The 21,012-nt window shown below is 40.3% G+C and overlaps 1 protein-coding gene across 1 annotated transcript in view; it reads left to right on the top strand.

Annotated features, from left to right (window-relative positions):
* LOC113830563 (uncharacterized) overlaps positions 1-11,220 on the top strand; it is a 13,022-nt gene extending 1,802 nt beyond the window's left edge. The window contains exons 9-41 of the mRNA XM_027383768.2: positions 16-131; positions 218-413; positions 504-643; positions 1,479-1,628; positions 1,715-1,849; positions 1,927-2,086; positions 2,162-2,391; positions 2,478-2,667; positions 2,749-2,973; positions 3,049-3,212; positions 3,285-3,412; positions 3,488-3,584; positions 6,222-6,347; positions 6,431-6,539; positions 6,607-6,780; positions 6,860-7,053; positions 7,200-7,392; positions 7,500-7,660; positions 7,735-7,924; positions 8,008-8,120; positions 8,194-8,413; positions 8,492-8,601; positions 8,676-8,790; positions 8,874-9,091; positions 9,158-9,347; positions 9,421-9,581; positions 9,662-9,759; positions 9,832-9,983; positions 10,166-10,281; positions 10,357-10,467; positions 10,541-10,693; positions 10,773-10,931; positions 11,017-11,220. Of these exons, the coding sequence (XP_027239569.2) occupies positions 16-131; positions 218-413; positions 504-643; positions 1,479-1,628; positions 1,715-1,849; positions 1,927-2,086; positions 2,162-2,391; positions 2,478-2,667; positions 2,749-2,973; positions 3,049-3,212; positions 3,285-3,412; positions 3,488-3,584; positions 6,222-6,347; positions 6,431-6,539; positions 6,607-6,780; positions 6,860-7,053; positions 7,200-7,392; positions 7,500-7,660; positions 7,735-7,924; positions 8,008-8,120; positions 8,194-8,413; positions 8,492-8,601; positions 8,676-8,790; positions 8,874-9,091; positions 9,158-9,347; positions 9,421-9,581; positions 9,662-9,759; positions 9,832-9,983; positions 10,166-10,281; positions 10,357-10,467; positions 10,541-10,693; positions 10,773-10,931; positions 11,017-11,172 (5,150 nt within the window). The 3' untranslated portion in view covers positions 11,173-11,220. The remainder of the gene's footprint in view (positions 1-15; positions 132-217; positions 414-503; positions 644-1,478; positions 1,629-1,714; positions 1,850-1,926; positions 2,087-2,161; positions 2,392-2,477; positions 2,668-2,748; positions 2,974-3,048; positions 3,213-3,284; positions 3,413-3,487; positions 3,585-6,221; positions 6,348-6,430; positions 6,540-6,606; positions 6,781-6,859; positions 7,054-7,199; positions 7,393-7,499; positions 7,661-7,734; positions 7,925-8,007; positions 8,121-8,193; positions 8,414-8,491; positions 8,602-8,675; positions 8,791-8,873; positions 9,092-9,157; positions 9,348-9,420; positions 9,582-9,661; positions 9,760-9,831; positions 9,984-10,165; positions 10,282-10,356; positions 10,468-10,540; positions 10,694-10,772; positions 10,932-11,016) is intronic.
* Positions 11,221-21,012: the final 9,792 nt, after the last annotated feature.

Below are 21,012 nucleotides of genomic sequence, written 5' to 3' on the forward strand. Positions count from 1 at the left end.
ATTTCCTTTTCCCAGGATTAAGCTTTATTAGATGGCAACGATTGGAAACCCAGAACACTGTGCCACCTATTACGAGTGTAGCAAGTTACACTTTCCCTTCACTTGAAACCATTATAATGACTGCCCGGGGCGTAAGTTCTCCCCTGTTTTTTTTTTTGTTTTTTTTCTCATAAAAAAAAACATGTAAACGATAAACTTAAATCTAAAAATCTTACAGGATAGTGTGTCCTTCTACACGGATGACGTGTTTGGCTACTTCAAATTAAGTTTTGTAATGCAAACTAACTGCCAGTCCATACATAACCTCCTCATGAAGAAACTAAGCAATACATACGTGATTGTGTATATCTGTGTGGAAAATCAGTCAAGCAGACTAGACTCCAGAGAAGTGATTATGGATGAAGTGGCTCTAGGTAAGCCTTTTTTAAATGCCATTTCTCATTTGGTTAACTATAGTGGTATCCAACTTAAACTTGGAATATTAACTCTAAATTTGGTTTCAGATAAACCAAAAGACAGGGAAGATCTTCTCTTAGATTGTCTGCTCGACTTGAAAAAAGACCTAAATGCCAGGAAGCCTACTATTTCTCGACTTGAACAGGCAATTGCAGAAGACATTGTTATGACTAATGATGTGTCACAGGTTAGTACTTAAATTGTTAAAGGAAAAGATGTTGTATGAAAGTGCTAGAACTTGATCCCATTAATGGGTAGAAGGGAGCAAATTATAATACCTACCTTAGGTCTATCTAGGCTTTTGTTTTCCAACTCTAGTGTCTCCACTCTACCACTAGACCTCATGGACCTCCTTATTCCAGTTAGAAATCGTGGTTTAATGGAATAGTCCAGCCAAATGGTGCTTTGATCCCAACGGCCCCTTGTGGCAATACTACTCTAATCATCTTGTATCTGGAAACCCTATAGCTCCTGCCTAGCTTACCCAGATTTAGCTAGCAAAATTAAGCAAGCTATAGCCTGCTCCCTCATGTTTATACAAGCGTTCCATCTGATAGCTTGAATTTACATGAAGATTAGATATTAAATTGGATGCCTGCTTTGCCATGAAGCTGCATGAGGGAGTGAGGCCCCTCAGACCAAACCATATATTCTAACATCATTGACTAGACTCCTAGAGTATTCTTTTTTTATCTGTAAAATAGCCATTAACTCTAAACAGCAGCAATATTAGTAATTTTTAGGTATGCAAGTTGTGGACCTGTTCTAAAATCTGCCTTACCCATATTCCATTTAGTGTAAATTAAATATTTATACAAATTATTTTAACATGGAATTTATAAATTCAAATTGTTTTGCCAAGGGGTAGTTTTACTCCACCCCACTATTTACCCTTCTCTTATACTTCGTCTGTTTCTTGACCTTGCTCCCCTTCTAACTCTTGTATTCAAATTCATTTATGAAATCTTCACTTCCCTTTTGCCACCAAGTCTTTAGCTCCAATTCTTACACGGTAATTTCAGACTTGGCTACAAACTCAAACATTCGCAGCTGGTTTAACGGTTGATGCCACAACGAATATCCTTCAAACAGTAACTGTAAAGGGCCAAGGTACAGCACAGCAACATGCAGAAACTTATGAAGAGTTCTACTCCAAAACAGAAGATGTTGAGGTGAGATTTGAAACTTGATTTTAAACATTGGTGACAATACTTCCATTAAATAAACCTTAAACCTTTAATTTCCCTTGCACTAACAGGTGCTTATAGACGACCTTGGTGTTAGCTTGGATGACGTCTTGTACCACTCTACAAACCAAGTACTCCTCGGGTCTATTGGCGCCTCTGATGTAACTGCAGACAAACTAGAATCGAATAGTACAAAAATAACCAAGGTTGGTTAAACTATATTCGGTGGTGAGATAGGTAAACTTTAACTACTTGGGCTCATTTGGCCCCTTTTCATTTTCAGCTAAATGAAATGCCATTGCTGGATATGTCTAGCACCTTCATGATTGATGGAATAGATCAGAACATAATGTCTACAATGCACATTCACTCGATGACGACTGATGGCTTTTCTACAAGGGAGTTAACCTCGTCGGCAACCATCAACAATGTGCATACCAACCGTAAGTAAGGCTTTATTTATTTTTTATCTTAATGATAATGCAAAGTTCCCCCTTGAACTCTGATGAATTTTTCAGAATTTTTGAGAAAGTCTCTTGCTTCTCAAGAAGTAACGGGTAACCACTACTACAAAAATATAAATATAAACAACGTCCATGGCAAGCAGGGTGACGGGTCTCCATTAGTTGTTAATGGAATAGACACCAGTAAAATTGTGACGAAAGGAAATAATTTTACATTTGTAGACAAGAAAACCTTTAACAGTATGACTGTCTTAGAGGACTTGGATGTTCAACTGCTTAATGAAGTAAGCACTGCTTTTATTTTATTGTAGATAGATGTGTGTGTATATATAACTAGTTACCATATGTAATGTATAATTTCTTATTGCAGGTCGACCTGTCGGACTTATCAAGCCATTTGGTTTACACAAATGTATATAGTCCTCAAATACTAGATGGTCACTTTAGTCTACATGATGTAGATGTGGATGGCAATGTAGATGTCAAAAACATCAATGGTGTTGACATGAAACAACTTAATACCATGGTTGTCAGAACTACTGGAGACTTCACATTATCTGGTAAATGGATTAATATAATGTAATATTTAGGTTAATATTTAAATAGCTTCAAATGGATATTTACCAAATGCTTGCTTTCAGGTGATGTGAACTACCAGAACGACTTCGAAGTAGCTGGGAACATGCTCAGCCCAAAACTGAATGGCATTGTTATGGATAACATCGTAGATAAGGATACCATTAACATCAATGGAAATTATAAATTTACAAATGCAAATGTAAAATCTGCCATTCATTGCACCAACATAAATGGAATAAATCCAAGTGTAGATGTGGTGACTATAGATGCAGACCAGACAATATTGGGTAAGTATACTACTATAGCATCTAGTTTTAGTTAGTGTAAGTGAGTGAGAGTAAATCGATTTCCTTTCCTTTTAGGAGGCTTAACCTTCACTGACGATGTGTTGGTGATTGGCACTGGAGGAGTAAGGATGTTGGATTCTGTCAAAATTAATAATATCGACCCATATAGCCTCGACAAGCTGGATGATAATGGTAACCTCCTTGTAGAAGGGGATGTCACATTTAATGCTGCTCTTCATGTAAGTGAGTAACTTCATTAATTTTAAGTAGTAATTCCTCAATTTAAACACTAAATAAGCACTGACTTGCAGGTGGCAGAGGATGTAAATGTTGAAGTTATTAATGGATTAGCACTAAAGGGTATTGAAGACCGTTATTGGAGAAAGAGCACTGACCAAGTAGTAGATGTTTCGCCAAACATTGTGGAAACTACGTTCAGGTAATGCGCCTCTAAAGTAAAATATATTGCATATATCAAACGTAACCAAAACTAATCGATCCAAATTGATTACAGAGCTGCTGTAACAGCAAGAAATATTAACAGCCACCAGATGGAAGACTTCTTGTCTGTGACAGGCCCCCAAACAATAAGTGGAGCATACACCTTCCAGGTAAGAAATCTCGTAATAATTAATTTTATACAAGAGCCTAATATTGTGAATGGCCTTCCTAAGGGGGAATCTTTTTCCCGTTCGCAGTGTCTTGTGGCCGTACTTTTTCATCCAGAATAATTGTATTTTACAGCTTAAGTGATACCCCTGGGGATTTTTAAATGTACAAGATTTAATTTTTCCCCAGAATTTTTGACTGTTACATATGCACCAAAGTATATTTATGGAAAACTCTACTATAATTTAAGACGTGCAAAGGGGAAAACCATTTGTATACAAGTGTTCACAAGTAAAAGCAAATTTGGTAAGCTACCATTTAAGCTCCTATGATCTTCTGAATTTTAATATGCAAGTTTTTATTAAAGTGTGCAAAAAAAAAATCAATAGTTGGTCACCTGAACACATGTCCATATACAATGTACAGTACAATGCATCTTATTTTAGCATTAACTTTCCAATTCATTACCATATACTTTGATTTTCAAGAGATCAAGGTCAAAGAAGCTCATTCAGGTCACCTGGGCTCAATTCTACAGGGAGGGTTTGGTCAATTTTTCTAGGTTGATATAGGCACCTGGTCCCCTTTTGTCTTCTACATGTATGGAGACTCTTCTATTGTAATAGACAAAATAGTACCTCAGAGGGGAGGGTATCATTGGTTGCCTCCAAACTCTTTATTGCCAGGTTATGCCAACGAATGGCTAGGCATCAAAGCCCCCTGGCTTGTCTGCAGAATTAGAGGGTTTTTCTTCAGCTTTCTCTTTGGCCGGTGTAGTGATATTACTTTTCATACTTGTTTTAGTTGACTCGGGATCTGATGGTTATTATTCCAATTCATTTATTGGATACAGGCTTCCCAAGGTTGTTCCAGTATCATAAGCTATGATATGAATTTCATCCGTTTGAGGCCAGTAAGCTTTGCTCTGGTGCAGCCACAGCTTTTGAGTACTCCATTCCTATTTTGTGGCCTTTCATACATCAGTCAAGGAGGGCTGGAGAAGGTCATTGAAGATTGACCTCGCACGATCTTCGTAAGCCTTGTCAAGTAGATGGTTCTGTATAGTGTTATGCAAGGGCATGGGTTCATTGTCCATGGCTTTTTTGAAAACGCCAGGATGGATCAGTGCAGGTGTTTCCTTTTCCATCCTGTGACAGGGTGTGCCAGAACCCAGACCTAATCCTCAGTTTAATTGTGATGTGATAGGCTCCCACTGTCCTTTATTGCTTTTGCATATTGCTGGTGCTTGCCAACACTTTTTTCTAACTAATTTAACATGTGTTCGTGACATTCTTTCAGTTTAAAAACCTTGTCCTAACCCTCTATACATTCTTTACATGATCCATGCAATCTTCCTTTTCAACCCTTGGACCCTACAGGGTCATCTCAATTAGTCATGCTGGTGACGGCAATATAAGCACTAGAATCTGTCACTCAGAAGTGTAATATATTTGAATCTCAATTTTCTGAGCATCCCCAGTTGCAAAGCATTTTCAGCCTCCATCCTCCCGAAAAGCCCATCGAAGTTGGCTTGAGACTTGACAGCATGCTGTCTTGCCATTCATCAAATGTTTAATTTTTTCATTACTGAACAATATCTGCAAAATTATTTCAATATATTACAAATCCTGCCCCAACACAATTTATGGCAATGAGTGAGCAATGTTCCAAAAATGACAACTATTTTCTCACAAACTGGTACTGTAACCTGCCTGTTGGCTAGTTAAGTAAGTTCCATGTATACACTTCTGTTTATAAACCTGTCCTGGTACAGTAATGAGTCTGCCTGACTCGTGAATAAATTGCAGCATCTCAAGATTGCCAAAGAGCTGACAGCCTGGAGAGGCCAGCTCTTCCATAACCATTACTGAGGCTGTGGAACACTATTGCCTTCAGTGTGGTTATAAATATTAAACTTTTGTGGCTCAATGTTATGCAAGTTTTTAGCACTTTTTGGGCTTTACATAAAATAGCCCAAAGAAATTCTTTGACTGTACAGTTCTCCCCATCTTATTTCAGTCCCTTTGTTTTCTCCATCTCCTAATGGAGAAAAGTACAAGGGGCATCTTTTAAGTCTCTACACTATCAGTCTTCCTAATAACAGCTTGTCTGAAGGCCGCAGCTGTCGGCAGCAACCCAGGCTCCACGTGCTCCAGGCTAGCTAGGAGGCGAGACAGAGGGTTGAGGTGCCACATCGGCGGTTTCCTCCTTTACTTTCTCCCCAAAACCCTTTATCCTAGTCTTAGCAGACAGACTCCAACCAATAGTCTCTACAAAATGGGAAGACGCAATATAAAACGCAAGCATTGAACAGTCCCGTCAAAAAGCCGAACTAGTGAGAATAGTGAATGTGTACTGCAGAAAAAAAAAAATGAGTCTCTCCCTCACCCAGAGTGGTGACAGTGTAAAATTTCTCGTAGACCCCTTGTGTACATATAGACACAAAGTAATAAATTCGGATAAGATGTGACGGTATACATTTTCATTCCAGGCATGTGGGGTGGTAGACATTTAAAATTTAAAAGCCACCACAATGCTCTAGTGCCTGGCAGTGGTGCACATAGGCCTCACAATGCCAGATTGTGGATTTTAGTGATCTTTTTTTTCCCCCCCTAAGACAAGATTTTGTCCCTCTACAGGGATTGGTAACGGTAGATGGTAATCTCAAAGTAACAGATGGCAAAGAAATTGATGGTGTGGATGTATCTTCGCTCAAGGAGAACTTGGTAACCCTGTCAGATAATCAAGACATAGAAACACAAACGGTATGTAAATTTACTCTTAAAAATTTAACTTAAAATCTAAATTTAAAACGTATATTAGATTCTAATTGCAATATTCTTTCTAGAATTTCGGCAAGTTGATCATATCTGGGGACTTAATGCTAGGTGGAAACCTCAATGGATGGAATGTAGTGACAGACTTCGTACGGCTTGACCAGTCTCTACACCATACTGGTTGGTAAATTTCTTTTCAACTCGTGTTTTGAAGTAATGATATATATTAACACTCTCTTCTTTCTAGGGAGTCTTACCTTCAGTGACAAAACTACTGCACAAGCTCTGCAGCTCTCGAGTGCAAACATTATGGTACATAGCCTTAATGGCCTGAACGTTGAAGCTGCAAAGGCAGACTTGGTCATTGTAAATGAAGATGCATCAATTGCTGGACCCCTGAAGTTTACCTCTAGCATTACAGGTATATATTAAGTACTGCACTTTATCTTAAGTGATTGTTAAACTTGATAGAACAATCATTGTTTGCCCTCTCTTAACAGCAACCAACCTCGAAGTTGGTGGAACGGTTGACGGTGTTGACATCGTAGATCTTGTGGATCGCAGTCTCAAGAAGAACTCTGCTACACCACAGACGGTAACAGGATCAATAACGGTGAATAAAGGAGTTAACTTAGATTTGAGCCCATCTCTGGATACGGTTAATGGCAAACACTGGAGCACCCACTTAAGCAAGGCAAGTACATTTCCTTGTATATATATATATATATACATATATATATATATACATATAAATATATATTATACATAATATATAAATATACATATGTATATCCATGTATATCCTTGTATCTATGAACCTGAATATACTTCAAATTTCAGGTTGTACCCCAAAATTACAATGGTGTAATTCGTGGAAGGAAGACCTTCACGAAGCCAGTATCCATTTCGGGTAACTTCAATCCAACAACCATAAATGGCTTTGATGTAGCTCAGCTATCAGACAGAATACTGACTAAAAGTACAAACCAAAATGTTGCCAGCAAATACACCATCGATGGGGATGTTACTGCTAGTACGTAAGGGTTAAATTCTTTAAACCCAAATTTTGAGTGCTCATGAATTATACTTTATGTATAAAATGCTACCTTCCAAGGTATAAATATGAACCTCAATTTTCAGAGAATGTAGTTGCAGCACAAATTGATGGAGTATTGGCCTCCAACCTCCTCCTCCTGGATGAGACCAGTATAGTATCTGGTACAGTTGACTTTGCTGATAACTTGCTTGTTGCTGATGTGACCTCTGACTCTGGCATTCTTGATGGCTGCAATTTACTTCAGGTTTGTAAATCTAGACTTGTAGTAAACTTGGGTAAGGAAAGCTTTGGCTTGCTAACTCTACTTTCATATTTTAGTTGAACGCATCAACAATTTGGAGAGATGGTAATGGGGATGTGGTAATCCCATACAACATGGGAGTGAAAAATCTTTTGGTTAAGGGCGATGTAATCGCAAATGCTGCAGTGAAAGCAGGAACAGGCCAAATGGACATCTTCCATTTCCTTGATACTATTGTAACAAAGTCTTCTAATCAAGATATTTCTGGTAAGTTGAAAGGACAATTTGAACTTGGTAATTGAAGTTTTTAATTTAAGATTTATTTTACTCTTAAAACTATTAAATTTCAGGTACAGTAGAATTCGTGACAAAGGTGTCTGTGACAGACCTCCAAGCTACCACCATAGATGGTGTAGACGTTAACATTCTCTATGATGATACTGTTATGGATAATGAAGACAGTGTAAGTATTTCAGTCCTAAGAGTATATTATTAATAATAGGTTGAAAGGTATGTGACGTTGTATATCATTGCAGGTAATTGACTGTAACACAGACTTCACAAGACTTCTGATGGTTGGTAATGCCAAGGTAAAAACCTCCTTGCATGGATCAGGTGCTCAAGGGGTCTTAATCAACAATATGAATGTGACAGATGTGGATGTCCATGCAGTACACTTAACAGGTGGACCATATCTGATCACTGGTGACAAGACCTTCAACAGTGGTCTTAATGTTGAAAAACTAAATATTGATGGTGAGTCTAGTAAGAGCAAGTAATTTTTTTTTTTTTTTTTTTTTTATCTTTACTTGTATTGACTCAATCCTCCCACAGGATCCTTGGATGGAGTAGTTGTCAACAACTTGGTGGTGCTATCAAAGTATGACAGACGTGCTGATGAACTAGTCTTCAAAGCCCCTATATCAATAAGGGGAGATTTGAAGGTATTTTAATAGTCTTTGCATAATTTTAAATACCTTGGTTTGTATTCAGGTCTACAAAACCTTACTTCCATCAGGTCGATGGACTACTGGACAATGTAAACCTTGAGCAGCTCCTGTCTGACAGGATCAAACTAGATACTACTGAAGCTTTAAGCTCGTCGACTACATTTGAGGGAATGAAAGTGGAAGGTAAAATGCCAATGAAAGACTTTTTTTTTTTTTTTCTACCTTAGAAGGAAAGATGTACTGAAATTAGCCTTCTGAATTTACAGGGGACCTTCTCGTTGAAGTGATAAATGGTATAAAAGTATCAGATATAGTCTTTAAATCTGGAAGGGTGCAGCAAGACATTGAAGGAGTTAAAACCTTCTCTGGAGGTCTACATGTAGTTGGTGAAATGGAGGCTCCTGTAGTAAATGGAGTAAATATTCTGGATTTGAATAATAACGTGGTCCGAAAAGACAGAGCAGCTACTATAAGTAAAGAACTGGTAAGTTTGGTTCCACATACATGACACTTAACACTTTGTTCAGTATATAGCATAGTTTTCCTTCAGGTCTTCAATAAGGAGACTACCTCTCAAGTAGATGTCTTGGTACAAGGAAATGTAAATGGTTATGATCTCTCTGAAACTGACTATGGAGCCTCGATACTACAAGGAAATATTAAAGCTGAGAACGACCGCTTAACAAGCCTTAACTTAACATTGTCAACAACCCATGTTGACACAAAGCTGCTCTCCTGTGGTAAGCAATTTCAAGTTCCCCCTCTTACTTGAGCTAGTTTAAGATGTAATGCTAAAAGTGTAATTTTCTACAGGAATGTATGAAACTTACAACTATGGTGATAAGATAAATGAAGAGGCCATATTGGTTTCTGGTAAAATGACTTCTGGAACATTTGGAGCCACCCCATATGTGGCTGTCCGGGAATGCGGCAATTATGAATGCCAATGCCCTTCGCAATATGCTTTCTATGAAGTAAGAAACTTGTAAATTAAATTTGAAATCAAACTTTCGGCAAGTGTAAGACAAATCTTTTTAATATCGTCATTTTTCAGTTTGATGATAGTGGTAGTCTAACCAGGAGAGAAACTGATGTAAATGCTGCATTCCTTTTTAACTCTAAAGGTTATGAAGGTACAAGACTACTAAGCAGGTGTGTAGTGACTTCTGAATCTAATCTAATCTTTAATAGTTGATATTACACTACAAGGTTATTTAATTTTAGCTGTGCTAATGGTGGATCAAGTACTTTGAATATCTTGTTAAACAACAAGGAAACAAGCTTGCCACAGGGATCGACACTAGGGAATATTGCCGATGCAAAATCCTTCAGTACCAAAGATGGCACTTACATTGTAACAGCAGGTGCAACTTATGGTAAGTAACCCATAGTTAAGATTCAAGCACCTCTTAAACGAGGTTTATGTATTAGTCTCAAACACTATAAAGACTATTTAAAGATTTGACAAGAACACAAGGATAACTTTTTAAAGTATGCATAAAGGGAATGGCCTTCTAAAGATTTTAGAGAAAGTATAATAGTATTCTTTTTATTCTAGATACAAATACAGCTGCAACTACAAAAATAAGTGTCTTAAAACTGAATAATAATGCAGTTACCATAGTTTGGTCTCTGGATACTTATTACAGTGCTTCAACAGTGGACTTGACTCTGGTAAGGAAGTGAACATCAAAACTATTAATTAGACACTAATTATAAAAGCAGTCACTAAATGTTATTGTTTTTCAGGGGAATAAAGGATGGTTACTATTGGTAGCTAACTTAATGGCATCTAATGATACTGTAGATCCCTTCATGGCCCCATCACAACTCTTTTTGTGGTCTGCTGCTGAGGAAAAGGTAAAATGATTAATAATCGGATTGCTCGGTAATATTATCTTAAGAAAAATATTTATTATATTAACTTTTTCAGTTCAACCTTATCCAAGAAGTTATGGGACAACATGTAACTTCAGGAATCTTTTTGAATTCAAAAAGTACTTTGAATGAGAGATTCTTCGTTCTTACACAATATATGGCAGCTAAATCAGCACTAGAGAAAACTAAGTTCTGTACGAAAGTTCAGGTAAGGCTTGATAAATTCTAAATTTAAATGGTCATTATTTTCCATAAATGAAATAAATAAATTTATTCAAACTTTGCAGGTGTTCAAGTTTATGGATTCTGAATATGTTCCATACGAGAGTTTACCAACTTTTGGAGCAGTTGCTCAAACATCCCTATCAATAGGAGAGGATCTATACTTGGCAGTTCTTTCAGACTTAACAAATACACTAGACATTTATGAAGTCTTGCCTTCAGAGGTAAGTAGAACACTTTTCTGTAATTGGATCTGTATTTGGATATTTATTTATAAAGACTTGCTAAACTTTTTTATTGGTCTTTCAGGGCTTCCACTTGCAGCAGAAGATCCCAGTATGTAATAATCCCCTTGACGTAAAGAAGATAGACACAAAGGAAGACTTGCTACTAATTTCTTGTACAAACCCAAGTCGAATGATGACAATAAGATTGAATGCTAAAGGGTATTCATACCGAGAATAAGTGGAGTGTGGAGCCATTATTTTTAGATTTTAATACAGATATATGGTATACCGTCTTTTAATAACCTCAGTGGCTTGCAAAGAAAATTTTGAATTTTACTAATGTAATTTAGTAATTCTACTACCCATACCTGTTCCACATTGTTCAAATGTTCAATTTGAACATTGCTTCCCTATGCATAACAAATGTCAGATTCTGAAATTGTTCAGATCTAATATCAGTGCTACTAGATTCCTCCTAGGTCATATAAAGAAATGGTAACCTTGCCATAATTACTTCCAGTTCACAGGAGCTTCAATTTCCAATCTACATTGGACAATCCCTCCCTGTTTGACCATACCAACCTCCATCAATGTCAAAACTGGTGCACCAGACCTATCAGACCAGTAATGACCAGGTTGGGCACATACAGGGCAGGAGTCTGGGACAACTGTCCTGCACAAACCCACATAACTGCAGCAGCCCCCATAAACCTCTTAAGAGTCTATCCCACTTAAATTAGTAATGTCTCCACATGAAGCATGGCAACAAGGTTTCTTTCCTACTCCCTACTCTAGGAATGTTGCTCACTCTGCCCCTCCCCCTCCACCCCAAGTTATTCCTACACCCTCTACCTACTTCCCACTTTAGGTTCTACATTCTATCTTGCCCAGAAATTCTTTTTGCCACTCTAAATCCAGATGCTCCAATCTTGACTGCAGCCAAAGTATCTCCCTCCCTCCCTGCACTGCATGCAGCACAGACTAAACATTCCCCTACTGTAAACTTTCCCCCACCTACCATTGCCTTAATTCCTCTACACCAGTCTTCTTATCCCCTCATAAGAACATGTCTTGCAAAACACTCAAACACACTACACTGCAGAGACAGATATTCAAAAGCTATATGCTAGACAAAATTCTGCAAATTGTGCTCACTCAAAACTACCAACATCTATCCCCTTCCTGCTCGTATTCCACCTATACCCTTTTCCTCCCTATAAGCACCACCCCAATCCCTTGCCTGCTGTTGTCGTGGAGGGGGGGCGGTGGAGGGTTAGATGGAGACCAGGCAGAAATCTCCCCTGCCTAGGGCCTTGGCCCTGTTCCAACTTCCTACTTCATAAGGTGTAAGTTGTGCTGAAAGGCTGACCTTGTGCCAGTCCTGAACAGCCTTGGAAACCATAGGCACACTACTCCCTTTAGTTGTCTAAGCCCGTGCCTGCATACAGGGCATTGGGGGTGGAATGTTCATTTCCCTTGCATAATAAAGGCTTCCCATGGCCAGTACTGAAAATGCAATACCCTTATCAGGGGGCAATAAGGATTGCCCCTTCATCAAATAACCCCACTGGCTCCCCAACACAAAGATCTCCTTTGACTACTCCAAACAAACTACCCCCCACTCAATGTCTACTAGTGCATTAAACATGTCTGGAGATTATCTCCAGAAGACCTTCCTACTCTTCGAACCTCTACCCCCTACAACTATCACCAAACCCCCAATCTCCCTTATTACTACCTTACAGCCTTATTCTCCATCTCCATAATACTACCCCCCCTCAACACCCAATTCCACATGTCATTCTACCACCACTAACCCTAAAAATACTTTTCGTGATCCCCCTACAGCTCTTTACTTGGTTAATGCTCTTTTTTAAAGTCTCAAACCATGTAGGCAGTCCTTTTCCATGCCTGACGCGATCACTTGTCTCGTAAAGCTTAAGCTATAGCATTATCAAAACTTGTATCTCTGGCAACCCCATCCCTGCAGAACCTCATCCAACTCTTAGTTCTGGTAAAAGTATTGAATCCCCAAACTACCCAGCTGAAAAAAGTCAGATTTTGGAGAAGACTTGATCGGTTGCCTCAGACCAGGATGTGATATCGGTACATTGCTGCTCCATTCCTCCTAGGTCATCAAAAACCCACCAACATTGCCAAATTTACTTTCAGTTCACATGACCCCTTTCGTATCTACATTAATGAGAGCGAGAGCGAGAGCGCTGACGCCGAGGGCCAGCCACACCCAGCCTCGGCCCCCATCCAGCCCTGATAGCAAAATGAGAGGCAAGACCTCATGCCAGGCAGCGAGGCGTCCTGACAATCCCTCCCTGTTCATCTATACCAACCTCCTCCCCGGCAATGTCAATTGTCACTTTGGACATCCTGCCAAAGTGGCACCAGACTGATGCCCCCCTCTGCCCAACTTGTTCATAATTGATCAAATACACACATGAGCTAACTGAGGCAGACCCCATAATTTATTATAGGCTGACTCGAACTTTTAAGTAGGACAGAGGTAGCAGCTCTCAGATACAAAGGGTCTGGCTCTACATGATGCCAGACAGGAAGCACATTGACAAGGTTTCTTGTACTCCCTACTGCAGTAATGTCGCTCATTCTGCCCCTCCCCCTCCCCCTTCACCTGATGTTCCTACACCCTTCCCTATACCTACTTCCCCACTTCCACTTCCACTTCCACTTGTACATTCAACCTCCACCCCCAATCATTCTTTTGCCACTCTAAATCCAGGTCTAAATCCAGGCACCCCAATCTCAACCAGTTCCAACCTCAACTACAGCCACAACACCATCTCCTCTCCCCCCCTCATAAAACCTTGTCCCACAACTCCAACCCACTCCACTGCAGAAACTATGGAAGACCTTCAGAGCTATATGCTTGAAACAAAATTCCACAACTTGTGCTCCCTCCACACTTGAAGTGATTGCCGATATCCATAACCCTCCTACTCATATTCCCCCTACACCCCTTCCTCCTCCTAACACACCCCCTTCAACTCCAACTATACGCACATTCTCCCTCCCTCTCCTTCTATCCTTTCCACTAACTCCTGGATACACAAGGGAATCACTCGTGTCACACCCCCTAGCTCCTTCCCTCCCCAGATTCCATACCATGCACCGGCAATTTCACTCATGAAATGACTAAAATATAGCTCTCCTACATTGGAATATTCGCTGTTTCTGTTCTCTCATACCAGACCTACATCATATCCTTGCTTCTTATAACCTGTTCTCCTTCCTTAGACGCATAAATGTCCTTCACTTGATCTGATTCCCTTACCTAAACCACCATAACCCTTTCCCTCATTAACTCCATTACCTGTCTCCAACTTTCCAACATTACTCTAGATGATGCATAGCACCTATGACCTGACATCACCCTTTACTATACCTTCCTATAGTGCTACATGACAGATGCCTAGCATAATACTTTCGCTTTTAACCATTTTAACCATTGAATACTCAATTTAGCCCAGCCAAATGGGACAGATTTTTCATAATCGCCTCCCCCCCCCAACCCCATAGTTCCTTACTCGGGAAACACTATTCTTTCAACAATGTTTCCAAAAGCAAGTGGGAGTGTTAGCTTCTGTTCCCAATTTTCCCTGTCTCGTAACAGTCGCATCTGAAACAAACTATAGCATTATCAAAACTTGTATCTCTGGTAACCCCATTCCTGCAGAACCTCCTCCAACTCTTAACTTGTACCGGAACTGACTCTTCCCAGCAAAATGCCCTATGGATATTGATTAGTCAGATTGTGGAGAATACTTACTCGGCTGCCTCAAAGACGAGGACGTGATATCAGTATATTGCTACTCCATTCCTCCTAGAAGTCATCGTAAGAAACCCACCAACATTGCCAAAATTACTTTCCATACACATGACGTTCACTTTCGTATCTACCTTGGTAGACAATCCCTCCCTGTTCGACCATACCAACCTCCTCCCCGTCAATGTCAAAGCCGTTGGCGCTTTGGACATCCTGCCTAACACTGCCGTTCCATAGCCCAATGCTCCCTGTGTGCCCAACCCCGTCATAACCAATCAAACTGCACAAACTGCGGTTACCCATAATCTATTTTATAGAGGTTGCCCCGTCTACACGTTTGAGTCTAAGAGCCATATTCTTAATCAATCCTACATCAAAACACACACATGTGGGGTGTCCCACACCACGGTTGGGGGGCACATTTTTTTGGTATTCGAGAACGCCATGTGTTGTGGAATGGGATTGGTAACCCAGTGACTTAGTGCTGCTGTGACTCGAAGGTTGGTATGAATGCGTGTTTTTTGTGTGGCGTGTATGTATGATTCTGTATGTATGCAGCCTATGTATATACACGTGTACATATATACAAAATTTTCTGTCTGTACATCCTGTCTGTCCAAACCTTTTCTCGTTAGTATTGAATGAAGCACGTAATCTACCTACCTCATACATTCTCATCAACATATATCTATCGGAATAACTAGTTGCAATCCTACAATCTACCACTCTCCGCCTACGCGCCCTATGAGCCCTACATACTACACAAAATTCCTCCCTCGACCTCTACCTTTTTTTTCATACTTTTGTTGGATTTCTTGGTTATCAACCAGCAGCATGTGGCCAAGGTATTTAAGCCATGGATCCTATTTATTATTTCAATCTAAAGGTCATAAAGTTTTGTCTCCCTTAGAAAGGTCATTACTCTACACTAATAAATATACTATCAAATGAAAAAATACGTATTCTTTATTTATAATTCTGAAATAATTTTCAGGTGTTGTCTTTGGTTATATTTTTGACATGTGGTTATTAAATGATTTATTGTGCTGCTGGTGTTGGTCTCGGCATTAAGGGGGAAAGGTCTTTTTGATGTAGGGAGTGAGGTGTGTCAATCTTGTACTGTTGACCCTTAGGCGGGCCAACACCACCACCTCCCTCCTGACTTTTCTGTGGGCTGTGTTCCACACTTCAACATAGTTGCAGGTCGGTCCAAAGTCAGAAACACTCACATTGCCACAGGAGATGGATTTTTGCTTTTATAAGACACAAAACACCTAAGATCTGTCTGGACTATAAGGTCCAGATCGCCAGTTGACCCGGCTAATCGATCAGCCTGTTCATTGCCATGGATACCAGAGTGGCCTGGCACCCATATCAGCTTGATTGATTTGTTGGCACTATGTAGTTTAAGAATATTATTACCCAGCTTTTCATTTTGAGTGGTTTCTAATGATTTAATGGCTTTCAGTGAACTTCATGAATCAGAAAAAATGACTATTCTATCGTGGGTCGTCGATAGTGCAAAACAATAGCTTTATTGCTGAACTTTGCTATTGATAAAGATCGATGTCTGAATCTGAACCTCAATTCGCATTCAGTCGACCATACACCTGCACCCACTACTTTCTCGGTCTTGGAGCCGTCGGTATATATATGAAAAAAAGGTAATGTTTTATAAGGATCTCTCTGAACCTCTGGCGTACCTCCACCTCCGGCGCCATGGCCTTGGTTGATGGAAGACAAACTTCCATGATTGAAAAATTGCGCGTTTCCCATGGCGCTATATTTACCATCGATACCCGATACGACTTTAAGGATGAGGTCGTGGAGTCTTGCGGTAAAGGGCCTGATGGCTCCATTACCGTTGGGGTGGCTCGGGTCTCGAGCCACCTTTGCGGCATATGTCAGTGCCAGCTGGCCGCGTCTGAGTCGGAGGGGAGGTACTCCTGACTCTACCTCTAGACGCTCAATCCTTGTACATTTGAGGGCTCCAAGACATCTACGCACACATGCATTCTGCACAACATCCAAACCTTTCAAAGTTGAGGCCGATGCCGAACCATACACGATTGACCCATAATCTACTTTAGACCTAATCAGGGCTTTTTATATCATTAGCAAAGACTTTCTATCAGCTCATTTATTTCCAGAAATGCACTTTAATAAATTAGGTGCTTTTTGACATTTATTCTTTAACTGACCAATGTGGTCTTTCCAATTAAGTCTACGATCAAAAAGTAAACCAAGAAATCTAGCAGAATTTTGAATGGGTATTGGGTGGTGGTCTAGAGTTAGCCTGATGTTCGGCATCCTCCTACGTGAAAAAATTACCCCAATACTCTTTCTTGTGGAAAACTTAAGACCCCACTGGAGGCCCCAGTTATGAATCATATCCAGTGCCAATTGAATGCGATCTGCTGAGAATTCTGCATTACTGCTGGAATGCCATAATGCACAATCATCAGCGTACAGTGAGTATTTAAGATTCCGAGGGGGAACTGGTAAGATGTCATTTATCATACACAAATAATGTAGGTGACAAGACACTTCTTTGTAGGACCCCGTTTGCCTGGACAAAAATGTCTAAGTGACATTGTCAGAAAATAATTTGACAGCAAAAGTTAGAAATGAAATTTTGAATGAAACAAGGTAAGTTTCCACGTAATCCAAAAGCATAAAGTTTTCTGAGTAGGCCATATTGTCATGTCATGTTGTAGGCTTTTTCCATGTCTAAAAATACTGAAATCAAAAAATGCTTTTTGGCAATTGCCTCTTGAATATGACTGGCCAGTTTTACTAGCTGATCGAGAGTTTGGCGCCCTTTTCGGAAACCGCACTGCTCGTCTACTAGTAAATTCCTGGAATTTAAAAAATGCAATAGCCTACTGTTAACAATTCGTTCCATGACCTTGCATAAGCAACTTGTCAACGCAATTGGGCGGTAGGAGATGGCATGTTTGGGATTACCCCCTCCTTTCAATATGGGAATGATATGCGCGAAGTGCCATGAGTTTGGAAAAGTCTGGCTTTTCCAAATTTCATTGTACACTTCTAGCAACTTTAATCATGGCATCATGATTAAGATGCTTTATCATCTCATACCAAATCTCATCTGGGCCTGGTGACGTTCCTCTACAGGCTTCTAGGGCTCGGACAAGCTCATTCATTGTAAGATGTTTATTGTAATCAAATTCATGTCCTGTGGCAAAGTGTATGGGTTGCAGCTCAGCCGCTTCCTTGATGGTCAGGAATGCGTGACGGTAGTTGTCTGAGCTGCTTGTATAAGAGAACTGCCTGGCGAGTGCAATAGCGATGTCTCTAGGTGAGTCTAAATTGTTTCCGTCATGGATAATGCTTTTAATTTTGAAAGCTAGGAGTCTCTTTTGGCCTGTCTGATTGTTCTACGAGCCCTATCTCTTGCTAGTTTGTAATTACAAAAGTTCTCGTTTGTGATGTTATTTTTGAAAAGATTGTAGGCCCTATTGCGTTCACACATTACCCTGCGGCAATCTGGTATCCACCATGGAACTCTATGCTTATCGCTATCTGTCGAAGTCTTAGGAATGGATTTCATTGCTGCATCTAAAATAGAATTTTGAATATTGTTTACTTTATCATCAATGGTTTCTCCAACAAGTTCGAGCTTGACGCTCCTTGTGAAGGCGACCTCGTCTGCTCTTTTTACGTTAAATTTAGGTGCTGAAGGCGTTCTTATTGTGTCGCATGAATATTTAATAAAAATAGGAAAGTGGTCGCTTCCCAACGAGTTGTAAATGGTGTGTCACTTGGCTGCTACTGTTGAAGAGACCAGAGATAGATCAATAAAGCTCAAATTACCGGTATTATCGTCCACTCGCGTTGGACTACCATCGTTCAGGAGGATTAAATCGGAATCGTTAACAAGCTTAACTACTTGCTCACCTCTACCATCCACCCGAAGGGAACCCCATAATGTATGACGAGCATTAAAATCACCTAAAATTACTTTATTCTGTGGCAGACTATCCTGAAGAGCAAAGAGCTCATCATAAATTACCATATTGTCAGGTGGACAATAAACTGAACATGTAGCCAGATACGTGCTATTGACTTTTACTTTGCATGCGACTATCTCCAAAGTATAATCTATTGTCACTTCTGTAAAAGGGAGGTTCTGGTGGATGTACATGGCTACTCCGCCTCCACCCCTACCCTCTCGATCCTTCCGACACAGATGGTAGTTACTCAATGAAACTAAATCATCGGAAATAAGGTAGTTTAAATGTCTCTTGTAGGACGATAATATCGGGAGCATAAGACGAGGCTAATAATCTGAGGTCATTTACTCTAGTTCTAAGACTTCGACAGTTCCATTGTATAATGGTCAACGGGGATTACGTTTTATGGGGTTTAGAAGTGCTTTGTCCGCCTTTTTTCACCTTTTTCTGGGAGGGAGGCGCCGCCTCTCCCGAGCTTCCTGAGGCTTCTCGCGGGAAGATTTGGAGACAATAGCCTTCATGTCCTGCGCCTCTCTGCGAGGGAGACGCCCGGCCGAAGATGATCTGCTCCGAGGAGCAGACCAAAAACCAGACGAAGTCCTAACAGGAGTCGCCTGGACGGGAAGGTGTGATCCAGATTGTGATTTGGTATCATCCTCCTTATGTTGCTGCTTTTGCTGGGTTGATTCAGCAATTTGTTTAATAGTTTTGTTCATTCAACAATCTGACTCATTAATTCCTTAACCGTTTCCTTAAGTTCAGCAATTTCTTTGTCCTTAGCCACAAGATCCTGACTGACACTGCTTGTACTGGGGATGTTGTTAGTTGCTACTGAAGCGTAGGAAGTATTGGGCTTGTTGGTCAAGCCTCCAACTTACCTCTTGGCTTCACGGTAACTAACATCATGACCTCTCATGTATGCTAATATTTCAGTCTCCTTCTTTAGGCTGCTGCACTCGGCAGAGCCTGACTGATGGGGACCTCCACAGTTAGCATGCTTGGAAGGGTTTCCAGTACATGTAGTGGTGTCATGAGCTCCAGCACATTTACCGTAAGTAAACTTATCTGTATCTTTGTCAATGCAGCGTAATGGTGTCCAAATTTTTAACATATATTACAGCGCATAGGTTTTTTAATATAAGGCCTTACTTAGACACGTTCGTATCCAACATAGACATACTCAAGAATCTTACTCGAAGCAAAGGTCAAAAAACACAATCCGGTTTTTGTTCGCACATTCTCGTCTTTCTTGGTCATGCAATTCACGTCCATTACGCCTTGGTCCTTCATGTTTTCAAGAATTTCACTTTCATCCATCGTTCTCAAATCCCCATGAAAGATTACTCCCTTACAGGTATTTGGGCCAACAAGAATAGTTACTTTAACCTTCAAATCATAAAGCTGCGTCAGTTTAAGCAAGTCGTTAACCTGGGATTTAAATTGCACTTTTACAGGGAGTCTACCATCTCGCAATTTCTTTACAAAATCAAAGTCGCCGTCCACTCGACCATCAAGGACCTTCTTGATGAAGGGGTTAACATTCTGAAGCGACTGATTTTCATTCACGCATCTGAGAGCCAAATACCTTGCATTCTCTGGAGGGATAGCAAGTCGTTCACGTCGGTCATTAGTTGAGATTCCATTATTCGAAGTCGAGGTCATAGGACGGTCATGGGTCGCCCCTCCTCCTCGAGGAGAAGGGCTAGCCAGGGAGTCAGTCATCACGGGCATCGGACCAAGTCCGACCCCTGGGCTTTTACGATTTACTTTAATAGCTCAGAATCAATAATGTGAAGCGTGACGAGAGTCCTCGGAAACCAAGGTAGCTCAAGTGGCACTAGGCTTTTTAATTTATTGCTGCTGCATTTTGAAAGTGGTCTGGACTAATCAACATTCCATACACGAGCGTGACCTCTACCTCTTCCATAGTACCGTTTAAAAGGAGGGGCGGAGCGTGTACCGTTTGCTGTCACCATGCTGTACTGGTAACACTACTTGCATATATCTAAACTATGACTAGTTTCTTATTCTACTGGCAAGTATCTACCCTTTCACTAATCATTCTGATGGTCTACTTGCATTCATCTACAATTGCAAGCATAATTTCCATATTCTACTTTCAGATATCTACCTTCACTTCTCTCTAGTACTGCACAGCACGTACCCAATACACCCAGGGCTCTTCTAGTTACCACTTCCATACTATACTTGCATACATTCTATCTTTAAATCTACCACAGCCAGACCCTCCTACCATATACATCCACACCAAACACCCAACCCTGCGGCTACTACTACCCTCCCC

Source organism: Penaeus vannamei, chromosome 5 (genome assembly GCF_042767895.1).
Source record: "Penaeus vannamei isolate JL-2024 chromosome 5, ASM4276789v1, whole genome shotgun sequence".
Taxonomy (NCBI): domain Eukaryota; kingdom Metazoa; phylum Arthropoda; class Malacostraca; order Decapoda; family Penaeidae; genus Penaeus; species Penaeus vannamei.